Source organism: Melospiza melodia, chromosome Z, assembly GCF_035770615.1.
Source record: "Melospiza melodia melodia isolate bMelMel2 chromosome Z, bMelMel2.pri, whole genome shotgun sequence".
NCBI classification, from domain to species: Eukaryota; Metazoa; Chordata; class Aves; order Passeriformes; family Passerellidae; genus Melospiza; species Melospiza melodia.
This window is the reverse complement of record NC_086226.1, coordinates 64,484,441-64,502,874: the sequence shown is the minus strand read 5'-3', so window position 1 is coordinate 64,502,874 and position 18,434 is coordinate 64,484,441. Positions and strand designations below refer to the sequence as shown.

At 38.3% G+C, this 18,434-nt stretch overlaps 1 protein-coding gene across 2 annotated transcripts in view; it reads right to left on the bottom strand.

Moving 5' to 3' along the window:
* Positions 1-573: 573 nt before the first annotated feature.
* Positions 574-18,434, bottom strand: part of MTAP (methylthioadenosine phosphorylase) — a 32,123-nt gene continuing 14,262 nt past the window's right edge. Inside the window, exons 4-8 of one of the 2 annotated variants that reach the window (XM_063179813.1) lie at positions 17,700-17,867; positions 12,511-12,613; positions 7,619-7,858; positions 6,961-7,083; positions 574-1,488 (exon numbers count right to left, since the gene is read on the bottom strand). In XM_063179813.1, the coding sequence (XP_063035883.1) occupies positions 1,450-1,488; positions 6,961-7,083; positions 7,619-7,858; positions 12,511-12,613; positions 17,700-17,867 (673 nt within the window). In that variant the 3' untranslated portion in view covers positions 574-1,449. Of the gene's footprint in view, positions 1,489-3,594; positions 3,804-6,960; positions 7,084-7,618; positions 7,859-12,510; positions 12,614-17,699; positions 17,868-18,434 lie in introns of those variants that run through there. The other variant, XM_063179812.1, reaches the window with a different exon arrangement.

The window sequence follows — 18,434 nt, the reverse complement described above, 5'->3', positions numbered from 1 at the left end:
GGAAGATAAAAATGGAAACCATTCTTAAGACCACATATATGATTTGGCTTAATGGAAGGTAATGAAATGTATGTTCCAGCTCCGTCTCCTGCAATCCAAATTTTTAAAAAAACACCATGAATATAGAAAATTGGTTAAACTATTTTCCCCAGTACCTGAAAAGCACCTCTACTGGTTTTGCTAGAAACAATACATCCAGATCTAAAGGATTTCACAGCAGGAGACTGAGTGTCTAATAGAAAAAGACAAGGAAGCTAAAATGCTTGTGTACCAGCTTTCCTCTATTTTCCTCTGGATTAGTATTTTTTTTTACAGTACTATGAGGACCCTTACCATTCATGTTTCTGACCTTTTCCTTGCACTCTGATTCACTTCTGCCTCAGCAATCCCCGTTCAGGGACTTAGAACCTAAAGTTCTGAGCAGCAGAGTATTTTCTAAAAAGTGTCTTTCTGAAAGTGTTGTTTACAAGATATCATCACCAACCTGTTTAATGAATGGCAAAAATAATTGTGATACATAATGACTAGAAGTAAATACCCCCCCTCCCGATTTCCACACATCTTAGAGAAGTATATGTTTCATTTGTTTTATTTACTAGACAAGAAGTAGCAGGTTGTTTTATTAAAATAAAACTGTATTAAAAAATTGAAATGCATACATTCATACCACTCGAGCACATTCATCACTTAATACAGGAACTAAAATTGGAGCTGTTCAATAAAGCAGAAAATGGGTGTGTTTGGGACATTGTCAGCAAAATACTTTTTCTGTACAGTTCTGTAAGTCATGTAAGTACATCTTCAGGCACAAATTTGGTTTAGGCATTACTCCGGTCTCCAATACTAACTTATTACACACCTGCTGCTGTGACAGAACCACCATAATTATTAAACCAGGTCTTCTAGCACACAAAACAAATACGCTGCTTAAAAAAATCACTGGAATAAAAAATAAGGATAATGTATAAAAATAGTATAATTTTAATTTGAAATTGTTCAGTTTTTGTTATGTTTCTGAAGTGAATTGTAATCATGTGCCTTATTGAAGGAAAAGATGGAGGTAGAAACAGCAACACAAATAGCCTGTGAATCTGCTTTCGTAGACCTTATTTTATGAAACTGCAACAACAATATAACTTAGACTTTGCTTTCTATCACCAGTTAAAAGGTACCACTGAATAGAGGATACTAACTTTTTTTCTCTGTCAGATACAGTTTGTCAATAGGGCTATTTATAGTTGAAAATGTACTCAAAATCTAATTTTAACCATCTTATATGTGACCAAACCGACAAAGATTTTAACAGCAGCCTTACACATGATCATTGGTCAATGTTTAGTCCATTATTTTAAGCTTGTAGCAATTTTTGAAGATATTATGACCTCTGAAAGCTCGAAAGTGATCCACTCTTCCTTGAGAGCACTGAAACTTCAAGGTTCATCCAGGTTGTTACTGCTTTGGCAGGATAACCGAACACTGCACCATTGTCTGAAATACAAAGTCACAGGAGATAAGTACTTCTTTTTACAATGTAGAGAGAATTACTTTTCATTGTAAAGGTAGATTATGTAGCTTCCATTTGGGTACAAATATGTATAAATCCTTTCATGCGCATAGTATCTCCAACTTTTTCCAACACCACAGAAGTCAGTATTATTACAAGGAGGGCATACACACAAAATGAGTTTTCATTACAACTTTTGCAAAGCTATGTAATAGGATTATTGGTATGGAGAAGAACAACCATATTGCAAAACCACTAATTTATGAACTTTGGGCTTACAGACTGCAAATGAAAAATTGTGCAGCATGCTTTCTGTGACTTTTACAGGACTTTTAAAAATTCTGAAGTACAGCTATCAAGAACAGAAACCACCCAGATGGCACTGAATGTGGGTGAATGAAATACTCAAGTGATGTAGGGACAGGCAACTTTGACATTAGCCACATTCAAGGGCAGGGTCTAAGAAACATTTTAATCTCAGCTTTTGTGAGAAGTTCTTGGCCTGCAAGTAGCCCTGCATGTAGACCAATGCAACTACAGTTGAAGTGAAGCATTGATGAATTTTCCTCCTCCACTTTACTCACCTGTGCCAATATACTGTGATCACACATGAACATTCACTGACCAGTATCACAGATGAGATATTTTTTGAGGAAGAGAATTACTCAAAGATATTTACAAGATTAGAGTTCTAAATACAGAATTTAGGAATGTAAGTTTCAGTTTGAGATAGATTAGAAAAAATTACTGAAAAAAATATTAAGCTTTATGCCCTTCAACTTGTTACCTGTCAAATCACATAAATGCCCAAGTGACTCCCTAATGAAGTGTACTGAAATACATCTGCAGTTAGCTTACCCAGTCTAAACTATCCTAGAGTATTCACTCACCACAACTCTCAAAATAGAGCATTATTCCTTGTATCAGAGATCTGACAAATACATTTCTCACAGGCTAGTACAGAAGTTCAAGAAAAAGGCAGGTAGTACAAGCAGGTTTCCCCAGAGAGTAATGAAATTTACCTAAGGAGCACTCACAAAAGCTCTGACACCTTACCACAAACCGATCTTCTTACAGACACACTGTAAAAAAAAATCAGTTCTAACAGGAAATTCCTTTTACCATTATAGTACAGATTCTCTCCTGATACTCATGGGGTTAACCATTATTGTAATGTAATAAAGGTACAGAGCTCAATTCCCAGTTATGATGAGTTAAAATTCTTCTCAACGGGACAGTTTTTTTAACTCATACTTTTCTTAGCAAAGATTAAAAAAAAGTCTTGAAACATATGAAATTGTTTGCTGCCACCAATTCACTTACTTTATGGACAATGAGCCCATGTTTTACATGATAAGTTTTTGTTATCAATGCTTTGGCTGCAGTCCTTGCTGCCTTTGACATCTCTTCCAATTGTCAACTACAGACAAGCTTCCATTGTCCTGAAAGCCTCCCTAACATACCTGCACTTCCATCTGGGTTCTCTCTTTGCAGCTTGTTTCTGCTCCCAATCCTTGGTTGCTGCATTTTTGCACTAGAGCTGTTTCCTGTTCAGTCAAAATCTTTCTGTGGATCAGAATGCTGCCCTTGAAGACCTGCCAACATTCTGGAGCTCCCTGACTCTTCAGAAAACAAGTATGCTCACCTGAACTCCAGCCCTGCTCACCTGAACCTGTACTGTTAATTGCGTTACTTGCTCCTCATAAGATGTCAAATGCCACAATTTCATGAAGATTACAGCAACAACTGTCAGTAATTATCACCTCACTAAACAACTCTTCTCAGTTAACAGCATATCCAGCTGTATATCACCCATGACTGACCAGCCTATCCAGAAATTTTCTTGACACCAACCAGAAATCACTTGGACCACTGTCATCAAAAGCATCATCTGTGTTTCCTGACACTTGACATAAACAGCAGGTGGTCATAACCTGTTCTGAAAGAGTGAGGGCTTTAAATTGACACTGGAAATATATCTCTTTACAGCAAGAAAGCCACAAAACACTGGCCTAAATTCATCTTAGACTTTCAAAGTACACTTACACTCACTGACATATCAAAGATTAAATGATACAGTAAAGAGAAGTGATGGCAAGCAGCCTATCCTTTATTCAAAAAACAGCCCTTGGACATTTTGTTTCAACACCAAAGTCTCTCCTGAAATTACAGTGAGATTCAGAGGTGACACCACTGGCGTGTGTGTTGATCTGGGATTAATGCTTCCACACAAGGAGACAGAGAAATAAAGGTAGGCAGAGACTGACAGGACATTTTCTCCTCCCAGGTGAAGTTCCTCCTGTCAAAGCAGAGATTACAGATCTTGAAGAAAAGCTGTGTCTATATAGAGCTTTACTGTTTCACAAGCTGCCCCAACACTAAACCAGACATTTGCCCATTTCATACGCACAGCTATGGCTTGGCTATATTCTGTCACTGAAAGGAGTGTACCAGCTGCAGTCTTACTCAGCTGGCTCCTTGTCTGTGTTCTTTAACACATTTCCACAGTGCTGCAAGAGTAGCTGCCTTCAAGGTCTACAAAAACAGCTCCAAAACAGTTGAAATAGTCTGGCCTTCAAAACTCACACTATAAAATATACTGAAGTACAATACAAGACAATAGATTTTAAAAACTCTTTATGGTTCAATTACATACTTGTACAGAGGCACATACATGTATCTTTCTCTTTGCTTCCCTGCAAAATTGCCTCTCTCATTTGTTAACACCAATCCTTCCTCTGCTTTATCACCACTGAATTCCCCAAACAGGAACGTTTGTAGCCTTTCCTGATGTTCCCATGTAAAATTAAAGGAAGCCTCCAAAGCCTTTGGAGCTTCAGAACTTCTCACTATTCCACAGTTCTTGTTCTTTCAAGTCATTAATCCTACTTTCTTGATATAAAATTTCAATCCCCACTGCCTCTTTCCAGCTCTTCCAGAGCCTTCAGATCAGCTCTCTTTCTCAGTACACTATCACTCAAACCTCTCTGCAAAGAACATAAACACCTAAGAATTGTAAGTGAAACTATTTCATTATTCATCATTGATATGAGGCAGTTGATATTTAAGAGAAAAAAATTAAGAAGCAACACTAGGACCCAAGTGACCCTTCCTCTGGTGCATCACATTTTCCTCTTCCAGTACTTAGGGGACTGAGCTGGAAGAAGTACTTGACAATGAACTAAAAGAACAGCTGGCGTTCAATAAAGGGGAATATTGCAAAGGTAGTGCCAGCTCTCTTTCACTCCCAATGAAGATTCAAGACAATTACAAAAAGGAGCACAGGAGGACACTGCTCACTGAAGTATGCCTGCCAGAAACCAAGGCAGATTCATTAGCACTTAAGCAGCATAATATACTTGGAAACCATTTCCTTTCATGCCAGTATGAAAAAAAAAGTGCCTGAGGAATATCTAGCGCATTTTATATTATTTGTTCAAACTCTTGAGTTTGTTGTATAGCTAGGCATCTGTATTAAAAAATGCAGTCCTATTCTCTGAAAATGTTTTCAGTGGATTAGAGGGAAGAAGCAATAGTGATTTTGGTGCCTCCCTTATCCATCCAATGATACAACTTCCTAATGAACGCAAAAGGGAAAGGAAAATGTCAGTTACCTCTCTCATACGTACAGAGGGAACATTAAAATAACTGTTTCAGATAACCAGGTGAGGAAGATTCATAAAGATAATTCAGAGGACTCCTAAAGAAAAGTACGTTTTTCAGTAAAGAATTGGCAAAAGAGTAATTTCAAGAATTTGGGTTAGAATTCTACAAACCTGACCTGGTTATTTTATGTTTAAGAAGTGGCTGAGGTGCATTTTACTGAATATGCCTTCCCTTCATGACATTGACTAAAGTAGAGATGAGAATCACTGATATGTCATACTGGGTTTCACATATTGGCCTGGTTTTGGTAGCAAGGGTCTACAGGGTGGCATGGCAAAAGAGACCCCTCCCTAAGCAAACTGAAGATTTTTAGAGGTGACAAACTTTAAAACTAAGACCCCATGTTTTGTCTCTCTTTGCTGTTGGTGGGAAGGAAAGAAGGGCTGGGGGAGGGGAGGAAAAGTGTTCTAAAGGTTTTAGTTATCATTAACCTCTTTTAATTCTGTTAATAATTTTTTCTTTATACCTTTTGAAGTTTTGACTCTGTTTCGCCCTTAGTGTTTATTCCTAATCCTTATCTGACTCCACGAGCCTTTTAACTTCTTTTTCTTTCCCTCTCCTCTGTTCAACTATAGCAGAGAAGCATGAGTGAATGATTTTTCATGGGTGCACTGGCATTTGGCCAGTGTCAAAATTGCAATATGTTTGGTGGAGAATGCAGGCAAACATAAGGACTTTGAGATAAGGATACGAATTGGGAGAAATAACAGACAAAACAAGTATTAAATCACAAAATTAAGTAGAATTATAGTAGGAAATTTGTATTCTAATTGTAGTGAAAATCTAGGGGTAGATTTTTTGTGCAATTTGTCTTTTTGGTTCTGTGTAATGACTGTACCTTAGATTAAGTGTACCAATTTTTTTCTTCTGTTTAGTTTAGTAGTTTTTTGTTGTTCTAGCTAAGTGTTAGATGTTGAGTGTAATTTTGATAATAATTCTTAAATATTCATAGAAGCCAGGGGTGGAATTATCCTGCTCTGATTTTGTTAGTAATAAATTCAATTAATATGTCTAAGCTGAGCCTGTTTTGTTCATGACAGTATTTGATGAATGATCCCTCCTGGTCCTTATCTCAACCCAGCCAAATAAAGCTCACCAAGAAGCTGAATAGACACCCCAACTGTCTTCACATAGTTTTCCCCCCTCTTTGTTATATCCACAAATGAATCTCGAGTATGCCTGTGAAATACAGATGATAAAAAACACAAGTAAACCTTGTCTAAGAAAAATTCTCCTTAAGAACCCCCTTGTCAATATATTTTGAAATGTTTTTCTTTTCCATATTTTTTTCATGTAGCTTGGACTTAAAACCTACAGAGAACGCAATTCTAGTAATTCCAAATTCATTATTACCCATATGTTTTAAGACTCTTCCTGTTCGACATATTAAAGTGTGCATAATATTTTTGGTTTGGTTCAGTCTCTTCCAGTTGATTCTTCCTTGTGCTAAGATCCAAGATCAGGGTTTCATTTGGATACTCACATATATTTGTATCTTCCTGTGTATCTCATTTATTTGTATCTTATGGTTGATGCCTCACTTAATCAACCATATATAGCTATCTGGTTTTTTTTAACCTTTTCCAAAACTTCTTGTAAAACTGAAGCTAGATCTTGACAACAAAACTTGCAAGAATTGTGTAGAATCTGTCCACCCTTCTTGAATGAATTTGGTTTCTTGAAGCATTTATTCAGAAACATTTTGATTTAAGCAAAAACATCCTGTAACATACACCTGTGCACACACATACACTGTCCCTGGTCCTTATCAGCCTCGATCGTGTACTTACTTTCAGAGCGTGCAGGGTGCTGGTCCATTCCATGGAGCCTATCTGAGGTATGGCAGAAAGGAGTATGCTTGTAGCCTTATTTGCATTCCCTTTCAGTGTCTTTAAAACTTTATCCACTGAAACCTAGAAATACAATACAACTGAGTGGTGTCTCTCCATTTTCATGGCACACATTTTAAACACACAAATAAATTTAACTCAGAAATGTAAAAGTGAAGCCTTAGAATATCAGTATTTTTAGTTGGTACAAATGTTTTTTCCTCTGTATGTTTATGGTTTATACTTGTGTATTGTAAACAAATAGGAAAACTAAAGCATATACATTGTTTTGTACCGAGCTGCAAAGGTAAAATCACCAGATCAATCACAGCCACAAAGAAGACAAGTCACACAGAATTCATGAGCTTCAAACTTACAGACCCCCCGATTCAGACAATAGGAAACAAAAGGTTTGCTAGTAGTGAGGCAGGTTCATGAAAATGAATGTAATAGCAACAACTGACTCTATTTTTACTTTCACAATAATTCATCAAGAGTAACTCAGGGATTCTAACATAATTAAGAACAGATTTAGTATAGTATAGAATCTCTGATCAAAACCTACACATTCTCATTCAAATTCCTCAGGTCAACACCAGAGGAAAAAAGTTTCACTCACAGCTTCTTCATGCTCCTTCCAGCAGTCATAATCTGTTGCCATGGCAATACTAGCATAACTCATTCCAGCTTCCTTTGCAAGAATCACTTCAGGCACTGTAGTCATGTTGATAACATCAGCTCCCCAACTGCGAAAAACACAGCTTTCTGCTCGAGAGCTGAAACGTGGGCCTTCAATTGTGATCATTGTCCCCTTGGAGTGACACTGGAGGCCCAGCTTCTTGGCAGTCTCAATAAGAACCTGCAAAACATGCCAATGTTGAAAAAAGGAAATAACTCCATTCATGCACTGCCTTTGCATTCCGTCACAAACTTGCACAGAAAATAACTTTATACAGAGTCACAGCTGTCCAAAACCAAAGATGAGTTTTGTTTTCCTCACCCAACAAGAAAAATTAATAGTCCTACCAACAGGGATTAACTTGAACTCATCTGATTTTATTAGTATCAATTGGATTGCTGCTTTCAATGCAGACCAAGAAGACTGGGAAACAGAATTTTTTGCACATTTAGATTGTGCCTACATTGCAGACAGAACTGCAGGTAAAAGCATTCCACTGAGCACTACGTTATCACATGGTGGAGACAGTGAAAACAGTAGTAAGAAATTTATATTTTGAAAGTAAGACTTTACAAGCACATAATTCAAAGAGTACAGAAATTATTACCATGTTTTCCCCCTCCAGTGGCAGAGCTGCATACTGGACATATAGCATGTAGTCTGTTGGGGGTTAGGTTTCCTTCCTTTTCCTCCTTTTTACTTACACAAGTTTCCCCATAAGTTGCTAGGAAACTGTAACGACTGAGTACTTAAGGACAAAACAGGGTGCTGAAGAAAAAAGAACAGGCTCAGGGGAGTGGGGCAGGTAAAGCAGGGCTGGGGTAGCTGCTAGCTCTCCTGCTCTGCGACTTTACTCTGTAGCTTCAGAGCAGGATGGTCCGAACTGCTGCTTCGGGAAGGCAATTCGCTGCTGCCGCCAGAGCCCAGCTCGGTCCTGCTTCTTCTGCTGTGGGCTCGATGCTCCCGAGAGTCCCGCCGGGCCCCGGGATCGGTGCCACGGGGTTTGCGGACCAAGGCCTCTCCCCCATCCCGGCCCGTTCGGGCCGAGCCGCCATCGCCACAGCGCCCCCTGCAGGCGGGGGGAGGCACCGCCCCCGCCCCGCCCCCGGCAGCAGCAGCGCCCCTGCCGGCCGAGCCCGGAACTGCAGCAGAGGGAAAGCGCCGCGGCCGAGCAGGCCGGGACTGGGCCCTGTTTGTGTTAATGCTGTAGTCATTGTTGTTTGTTTGCTTTATTACACACCAGTAATGAACTGTTATTCCTATTCCCATTTCTTTTTGCCTGAGACCCCCTTATTCTCAAAATTACAATAATTCAGAGGGAAACGGTTTACATTCTCCATTCCAAGGGAGGCTCCTGCCTTCCCTAGTAGACATCTGCCTTTCAAAACAAGACAACCTCCCATCAGCTATTTTAGTTCTAACAAGGCCCTCATATATGGCAGAATAATCCTGACTTTCTCTCTTGGTAATCAGCCTGGATAATGCCAGTTGATACAGTTAGAATAGGAGGATACTGGCCTAGATACATGGGACTAGGACGCCAATCACTGTCAGAGCAGGAAAGTGAGAGGAACTATGATGCCATCTATTTAAAATGGCCATCAACAAAAAAAGTAAAAGATAGAAAAGAAAGCAAAAGCACTTCCAAAAATTGTGGTAGGCAAGGAGAGACCTTCATAACACAGCAGCAGTGAAAAACCTAGTCTGACACCACTAGATGCAACTTAGCATCATGACTGTGGAGCAGCTTCCCCGCAAAACATTGTGAGAACCTTCATTCAAAACAAACAGATGCAATAAGCAACAAGAGCTCAAGTGTGTTACATGACCCTGTGGGGTGCCTCGTCCCTGGCAAGTGGATCAGTAGGTTGCGTAGAGCAGTGATTTTATGGAGCAGCACAACAAAATAAAGCTGGACCACCTGCATCTGCCACTGCAGATGTGTGTGAACAGGTAAGTCTGCACTGTACCTTGGTGGCAACACCTGACTCACGTGCAAGTTGGATGAAGTGATTGAGAGCAGTTCTGCTGAGAAGGACTTGAGGGTGATGGCTGATGAAAAACTCAACATGACCCAGCCATGAGCACTCTAGAGACCAGAAAGGCAATAGGATCCTGGGTTGCATCCAGAGCAGTGTGGGCAGCAGGGTGATGGAGAGGATTCTGCTCCTCTGCTCTGCTCCAGTAGGTGATCCTACTGGAACATTGCATCCAGCTCTGGGGTCCTTACTGTAAGAAAGACTTGGAACTGTTTGAACAAATTCAGAGGAGGGTCTCGAAATTGCTAAGAGCAGTGGAACACCTCCCCTATGAAGACAGGCTGAGAAATTTGGGCCTGGAGAAGAGAAGACTGCGGGGAAACCTCGTAGCAACCTTCCAGTATCTGAAGGATTCTACAGGGAGGTGGAGAGGGACTCCTTGTCAGGAACTGTAGTGATAAGACAAGGATAACACCCACAAGTTGAAAGAGGGGAAATTCAGATTAGATTTCAGGAAGACATTTTTTAATGTGAGAGTGGTGAGACACTGGGACAGGCTGCCCAAGGAGGCTGTGGATGCCGCAACACTGAGAATGTTCAAGGCATGGTTGGATAAGGCCTTGAGAAACTTGTTCTAGTTGAAGGTACCCCTGCACATGGCAGTGGCAGCTGGGGCTACATAATCTTCAAGGTCCTTTACAACCCCTTAATAGTCTGTGAATCATTCTGTGCTGTAAGTTGATCTAGTAATAATCACACCTAATATTTAGGTTTATTGATGCTATTAATTCTGAATATATGAATTCTGAATATATTACAAGAACGCTAGTTAATTACATTGTTAATAAACCAACTGACCAACTGACATGACATGACCACAGGTGAGCCACAGTATCTTTCTGAAACTCTTTACGAAGTTCCAGCTTTACTGCCTATAGGATGTTGTGCTGAGCCTCAGTTTCTAAAAGCAGCAATACCCAAAATACCCTATATTATTCAAAACTTCTGAGAGAAAAAGGTAAAACTCCATTTAGATTCTCATTTAACTTACAGTGCATAAACCAACTAAACCAGATAATTTTAATGTACTTGCATAAATGCAACATATGAAGGTTTCAGATATTTTGCTGCAAAATTCCTTAAACATATTACATTCACTATTTTGGCTTTTTTATTATTACTGCACTTACCTATGAAATTCCTTTGAACTGGGATAAACTGGGCTGAAATTATCTCAACAATTTGCAGACATAGTTTCAGGAAAAAATTTACATCACTTTTATCTGATATTTTCTAATGAAGTGAAAATACTCCTTCTCAGTCTCACAAAGAGCTCAAACCCACATGTTCTTTAAAGCATCTCTCAGGCTGATTAGAATGTACAAACTAACGAGATAATGATCACATGTGAGACTGGGAAGTACCTAAATGTTTTTTCTCAGTTTGAAAAGGCACATTTCTTTGCTGGCTTTTCAAAAAATGAAAAACCCAAATAACATCTCTAGCTAGTTAACAACTGAAAGAAAACTGCTTCCTGCAGTCTCAGGAAATGTCTTATGTATGAGTGCTTGCTTTTTTAAAAAAAGGACAATGTGAAGTACTACCAATCACCAAAGTAATAACACTTTTTAATCCATTTCTTAATAAACTCCTTGCATCTGCTGTGACATGACATCATGCTTGCAGTAGAAAGCAACTAAATACCAACTAATCTTTGCTAAGAGCATGTAGCTAGGCTCTTTTTGCAAGAAAAATGCAAAGTATTTTGCATAATTTGCTGCTCATTGAAAGAAGGGCAAAAACATGCACAAAACATGTATAATATGCAGTGCTTTGTTTCTTCATGAGACTTAGAATATCTTTAGGTCATTGTAAAACACCTCGATTCCCAAAGTGGATATGTCTAAACCAGCATGGTCAATTAACAAAAAAAGCACATGACACTGAAGAGAATTGGTGACAAAAGCAGAATAGCTCAGTCCAAATGTTTGTACATGCTCTGGTTATTTGTGCCACCTGCTTCACAATTAGCTTTGTCTTGATTGCAGACAGCAGGTCTCTTAGATGACCATGACTGACTCTGTAAGTACTCCCGTTCCTCTGAAGAATGTACCTCCTTGCAGCTACTGATCAGAGCATTCCACAACACCACAAAATACGCAGTTCAATCTTCACCTTCCTTTTTCCTCAACTCTAGGAATACACTAAGGTGACATATTTAATCAGACACACTCCTCCCAGAAGTTTATAAAGGTGCTGAAAAACAGAGAAGTGTTTCACACTCTGTAGTCTGAGAAGCCTGAAAAGTGACGCAACTGAGAGCAACAACTAAGAATAAATGGCAAATACAATTTGGCTTGTTTCAATGCTTAACATCCTAAGCCTTGACTCTCCACCACCACCCACCTCTACAATACACAAAAGCGCAAATGCTAATACTGCTATTTTTGTGAATGTGAAAGCACTACTTGTTTAAATATCTGAGTATGTAGAGTGTCATTACCATAGGTTCATCTTTATTCAGAAAAAAATGGAACTAATTTCTAATTCTAACTGCTTTGTTCACTTCATTGCTTTCTTGGCTGGTTACTTGATTAAAATAAAGATCTTTTGTCCTGTTATTAAGATTGTAGAAATATATGTTGCCAACTGACTTAGGAAGACAGACACAAGATCTTTTACTTCCCATGCTTTCTAAATGTTACATTCATCCTTAATACCATGATGTATCTGAGAAACAGGATAAAGAGGTGCATATTGCCTCTGCCTTCTAAGAATGCACAATTAGACTAATATATCACAAATAAGTGCCATAAAACAACATTTCTTAACACTATTACAGAATTCACTAACCTCTCTGGTTTTGGTGCAGAAAGGCTCAGCCATTGGAATATGACATACTCCTGAGAGAGTGGAATGCTGCCCATCATATAAAGTACAATGTCTTTTAGTTGTCCTAGAAAAGCAGAAAACTTGCTTAGAGTAAACAAAAAGAGAAAGCAACAAATTGATACAAACCAAAAAACAGCATCCCTGGGAGTGGAAGGAAAAAACAGGATGATATTATGACCACCTGTAATCCTGCTCTGCCTCTGTACAAACCTTTGAGAATTGAGCTGGAGACTAAAAAACTGTTACTCCACTAGTCCATTGTCAATTCATTATGAAAATCTTTTGTTAACCAAGACAGTGAAACTCTGATTTGTTCCTAAATGACATAAACACCCCTATTGTGATGCGATTCTACTGCAAAACAACCAGCTAATTTATTAGTCAGGCATGTAACCTCTGGAAAAACATATTAGTAATCTTTAAGAAAGGGAAGGAATAAAATCTCAACTACCACAAGGCCAGTCAAAATAGAACTTGTTTGTATCACAGCATTCCTACGTCCCAAAGGACAGGAATTTACAGATACACCTTCTAGTATGAAGGAAGTATGAATTCAACTACAAAAAACCTTGGAACAGGATGTTCTGAAAACCTCATATTCTCAGATCACACACACCTGCAGTGCCAGCTTCCAAGCAAAAGAATCCTTTTTTTCTCTTCTTTCAATGGATTGAAATGGTCAAAAATTAAAATTACCATTCAGCATGCCATTTTGGAACACATTTTGGAACTGCTACCCATTACCACTTTAACCTCAAAAGCACTGCCTCAAGCTAATCCACCCAGCTGGATGGTGCAAACCATCTGGAATAATTTTCTCAGACACTCCCTTCTTCCCTACTGTGCTTTACAGCAGAAAATAAAGACAATAGCCAAATTCAATCTGCAGTTGAAATACAAAGTATCTGCTGGTAATACTTTTTATAACAGGTCCCCAGTAAATTCACTAGGAAATATTTAAAAGAAGGTTTTAAATACAATTTATATGTTAAGAGTAGGTTTGGACAAAAAAAATCCATCAAAAATGCATCAATAGGATACATTAAGTATGCAAAGTACTGCCAATCACCAGTTCTTAAGGATGAGATTATAAAACAAGAAACAGACAAATTAAAAACATCTGGAAAATGTACAGCTGTTAAAATCAGTTGAAACACTAAAATTAATTCTTCCTTTATGGGATTCTGAAACACTGCAAATAGAATATATGCAATTTTCCCCACTTTTCTATTTTGTCTGCTAATTAATTATTCAGAGTTGGAGGAAATGGTAAAAGCCACAATCCATTTCCTGCATTATGGTATTTCAGATGCTGTTAGCCAGGCACTTTCAATCAGAAAAGCCCAAGGAAAGATTTCATATGCAGAAATAGTAATATCTGACTTTCAAATACTCTGTGTTCTTTGAAGAGAACAGCAACATCATTACATGGCTTCATAAAGAAATCCAACAACGTTTAGCATCGTTCATACAAGCTGCACAGGACTAAGCAACAACAATAAGACCTATAAATGCTTTGAGCAATAGACCACATGTGTTCCACTTAGATAATTTTTCTTCTCCATCTGTTGTAGTTTAAACCCACCTGGAAATTAAACCCCATTTAGCCCCTGTACCTGCAGCAACAGTTACACTTTTAATCTGACAATAAGGTGGCTTTTGCTCCTTCATTTTGGTTTTATCACAGTAACACAGGATTTTCTGGCAGTTCTAAATGTGACTGATTCTAGGAAGCAAAATACAACCCAAACAAATGAACAAACCAGTCATTTCCATCTGTGACAAAGAGCCCTCTATCATTTCCATCATCAACTTCATTCTTCTTCCAGTAGGGTTGAATTATCAAACTACTGGTAATTAAAGAACAAAATGTAAATTCAGACTGGCATAAGCGCATAAAAAGCAATCTCAGTATGCTCTGCATCTTCAAGGACGCTGAAAGAAAATTTTACAAAAAAATTTAAAGGTGTGACAGAGTTGCAGTAATTGTAGTTGTGTTTGTGTCACAGAGAACTGAAACAATAAAACTGGCAGCTGTTACAGGAAGCTATTTTCTGCATCTCCCCAACTGAGTTCAGTCATTCAAGTAAGCAGTTCCTGTCTTGCTCTTCTCTTCCTAGCAAATATCAGCAGCAAACCAAACAGAAAGTATTCTAAAGCCCTAAATTAGCCTGATGTCATCAGCTGACTAACAGCACTGCAATTAACTAACAGGAGTCAAAGGTGGAAAAAAAATTATCCTATATTTTTAAAGTACCTTTTTAGAGAATAGAACAACTTTTGCAGCCTATAGTAGCAAGTGGTTATTTTTGGATTTGGAAGCAAGATGTATTTTTGTATTTATTTAATAAAATGTATATTTTATTGTTTAAATACACAAAATATAATAAGTATCAAGGAAGCAGAGACTATATATAGAAACTATCAAACTATCTAGGTGAGGTAATGGCCTGCAGAATTAGGCTCTCAAAACTTTGGAAATCTTACACAGTTCTAATTACACCTATCCAGTGTTTCACACTGAAAATCAAATCTGTGCTAGGCAGAAGTTCTACACAACCTCTTATATTGCAATCCTGTCATTAATTTCACGGTGCACATGCCCAAGGAGAGCAAATTACAGTAGCTGCCAACAGTTTTTTGCTGAGTTCTAGCTCTTCTTCAATTTCTATTCACTATTCCTTCTTTTTGCTTCACACCTATAAGGAGAATTGAGAATAGGAATTCTCCCTATTGAGAATATATATAGAGAGAGACAGACACTAAAAGGTACCTGGACACCAGAAGGCATTGTTTTAATGGTGGCCTGAGTAAAGCCTTGCCACCTAGACCATGACTTCCTATGTACTGCCTGGCATGGGTTAAACACTATATAGAAGCCAGAGTAACTTTTAAGAGAAATAACTGTTTCTGCAAATTTAACCAGTACCATCTTTCCAAGACTTTTAACATTGTTTACATGACCCTGATCTTCCATTAGAAAGTATTTCAGAAAAATTCAGCATTTTCAGACTTTGGTGGACAACTAAAATATCTGTTGGCATAGTGACTTATATAATGCAATCACCCTTGGACTGCTGTGAAGGGCTAAATGCAGACCCGATCTGCAAAGACCTGGCAGTCTAACACTCCCTGGCAGAGAACATTATGAGAAAAAGACTTGACACAGAAATTCAGCTGTCAAAAGAAACATATTAATACAATGTATCAGTTTTCTGAATTACACTGCATTTGGGGATGATTGAAATATTCGTATTACATATAATTTTCCACACAGAAACGTTTTCACATGCTTTTCTGAGAAGCTTTCTGGTTTCCTGATGCCATTAAACAAGTCGGAACAAGTTTCCACTTGCCCACATCAAAACAGGAACTTACTTGCCCAGACAAAACACTGCTCGTAAATAGGCTATACCATTACTACTGGTGACCATCTGAATAAACTCTAAAAGAAAACAGAACAACTGAGGGCATAAGTAGCCTCTGGAGGTCCACATAGAATGGGTTGTCCTGGTCCATATCCAGATGGCTTTGAGTATCTCCAAGGACGGAGACTGCCACCTCTCTGGGCAACCTATGCCAGTACTCAGTCACCTTCAGTAAAAAGTGTTCACTGAGGCTCAGAGGGAATCTCCTGTGTTTCAGTCTGTTCCTACTGCCTCTGATCCTGGGTGCTGCTGGACAGAGCTTGGCTTCTTCTATGCACCCTCCCTTCAGGTATTTCTACACATCAATGATATTCACCTTGAGTCTAGTCTTCTCCAGGCTGAACAGTCCCACTTCCTCAGTAGGAAGTTCCACTTCCTCACTTCACTCTCCTCTTAGGAGAGATGCTCCAGTCCTTTAGCATCTTCATAGTCTGCTGTTGAGCTCTCTCTACAATGTCCATGTCCAAATTGCAATGTAGAGCTCATAACTGGATACAGTACTCCAGGTGTGGTTCACCAATGGCAAATAGAAGCTCCTGTCACTTACGCAGGAGTCTGCCAGGTGATAATGCAGTCAAAATAACTGGTGCTTGACTCACAATCATTCAAACCATGTCCCCAAGTCTGTTTAACATCTTTCCTACATAAATCAGTACCAATACTAAAAAAAAAAAATAGTATTGTCAGCTATATATCTCATATTCACCCCAAAATTCACTCTAGTATAACAGGAAGCATTTTATGTGGGGCTTGCCCCTGCAGGCTACTTAGTAATTTAGATACGCTGTACCTAAAACCTACTCTTACAAGAAAAAAAGCATTTCAGTTACACATGCAAAAAAAAAGTAGGTAAGTGAAAATTTGAATAGCACTGCAGTGCTATCCCCACTGCAGTGGGGAACAATCTAGGTTTACATGTTCAGTTGGCAATTAAATACAGCACCACAAATGCCCAATGAAGCTGCATAAGCCATTTTAAATACTTCAAACTATGTGGAATTACAAAATAAGACTTCAAGATATAATACTCCTCCAAGTATTAAAAGTAAATTTACCTTTAAAATGTGCAACCAGATCTCTGAATTATTGGTGTTGCTGGTGATCTTTAAAAGTAATTTTATTTTGCCCCTAGCTTTGCTTGAATTTTTCTAGTCAATGATCAAGAAGGATAGACCAGCTGGTGTACGGAGACTTTTGGAAACAAATTTACTTCCTTATGTTTCTTAACAAATAAGATATGTAAGCATCTATTCTTGTTTTAAAACGACCTCCTCGTTCTCGCTGTTGTGCTGCACTTATCTCTCTTCTGCAGGACCTCACTATTATGACATATATTTACCTAGCTGACTCTTACTATGCTTTCTTGTACTACTCCATCTCTTTTCAGATTCTTCATAAAGCTTGGAATGGCCTGTGCTTTTATTCATGTTTCTCTCCCACATCTGACAACGGAAGATATCTTTTACTTCTGAACATTCTTCCCACAGAGCTACACTTTAGCTCATTTATGGCCATTCTTCAAAGCCTAGTACTTCTGTGTCTGTTAGAACAGAACTTCTTATCATCACATTCCCATTTCCTATCATATTTTCTTGAATGAATCTTGCTTTTTGACAGAAGAACTGGGGCTATCATCTTATTTTACAAAAAACTTAATTTAAGATGAACATGTTATTATATGGAGTAACCCCATTTCTCCTCTTTTTCCTCCTTCTTACTCACCTGTCAATGAACTGGTCAATTATGACAAGATCACCAGGTTGTATTTCCTCTCGTAATGAGCCACAGGCAGTAGTCACTAATACATGGGAACAATTTTCTTCTTTCAATGCCCAGATATTGGCACGGTAATTGACGTTTGATGGCATAATTGTATGATGCCTTCCATGTCTGCAAAGATACACCAAGTAAGACAGTAAAATAAATCAGACTCAAATTGCCTTCCTTCTTCCAAGTAAGAAGAATTTCAGGAAACATATTTCCCCTAACAATATTGGAAGCGGAACTGACCATTTCTGCTACTTCTGCTATATTTTGCTTTCCTAAATGTATTGAGCTTCTCCTGGAATTCAATTTAAGAAGCAGTGATATAATTTTCTTTTTATATTTTCTTTTTTAAGTTCAAGATTGTAATGAAAATAACCTTAAAAATATAATTCAAATATATTTAGCAGCCTCAAGAATAAAATAAGCATTTTTCTCTGAATCTTCTTTTCTCTGAATTTTCTCTTCAGTTCCATCGATTCTGAAGCCCCTTTTCCAAACACTACAGGGAAGATTTATACGCACCTTCACGAATATTCTGCCTGTAAGCATTGCTTGTACCCTCCTACACAAAGAGCAGCACATCACAGAACATTGTGTTCTAATCTGTCATCTTTCCAAAGAAAACAGTAGAATCATCACATTTTTCTCTTTGATCTTTAAGTGATCTGACAGCTTTCATAAATTAAAAGT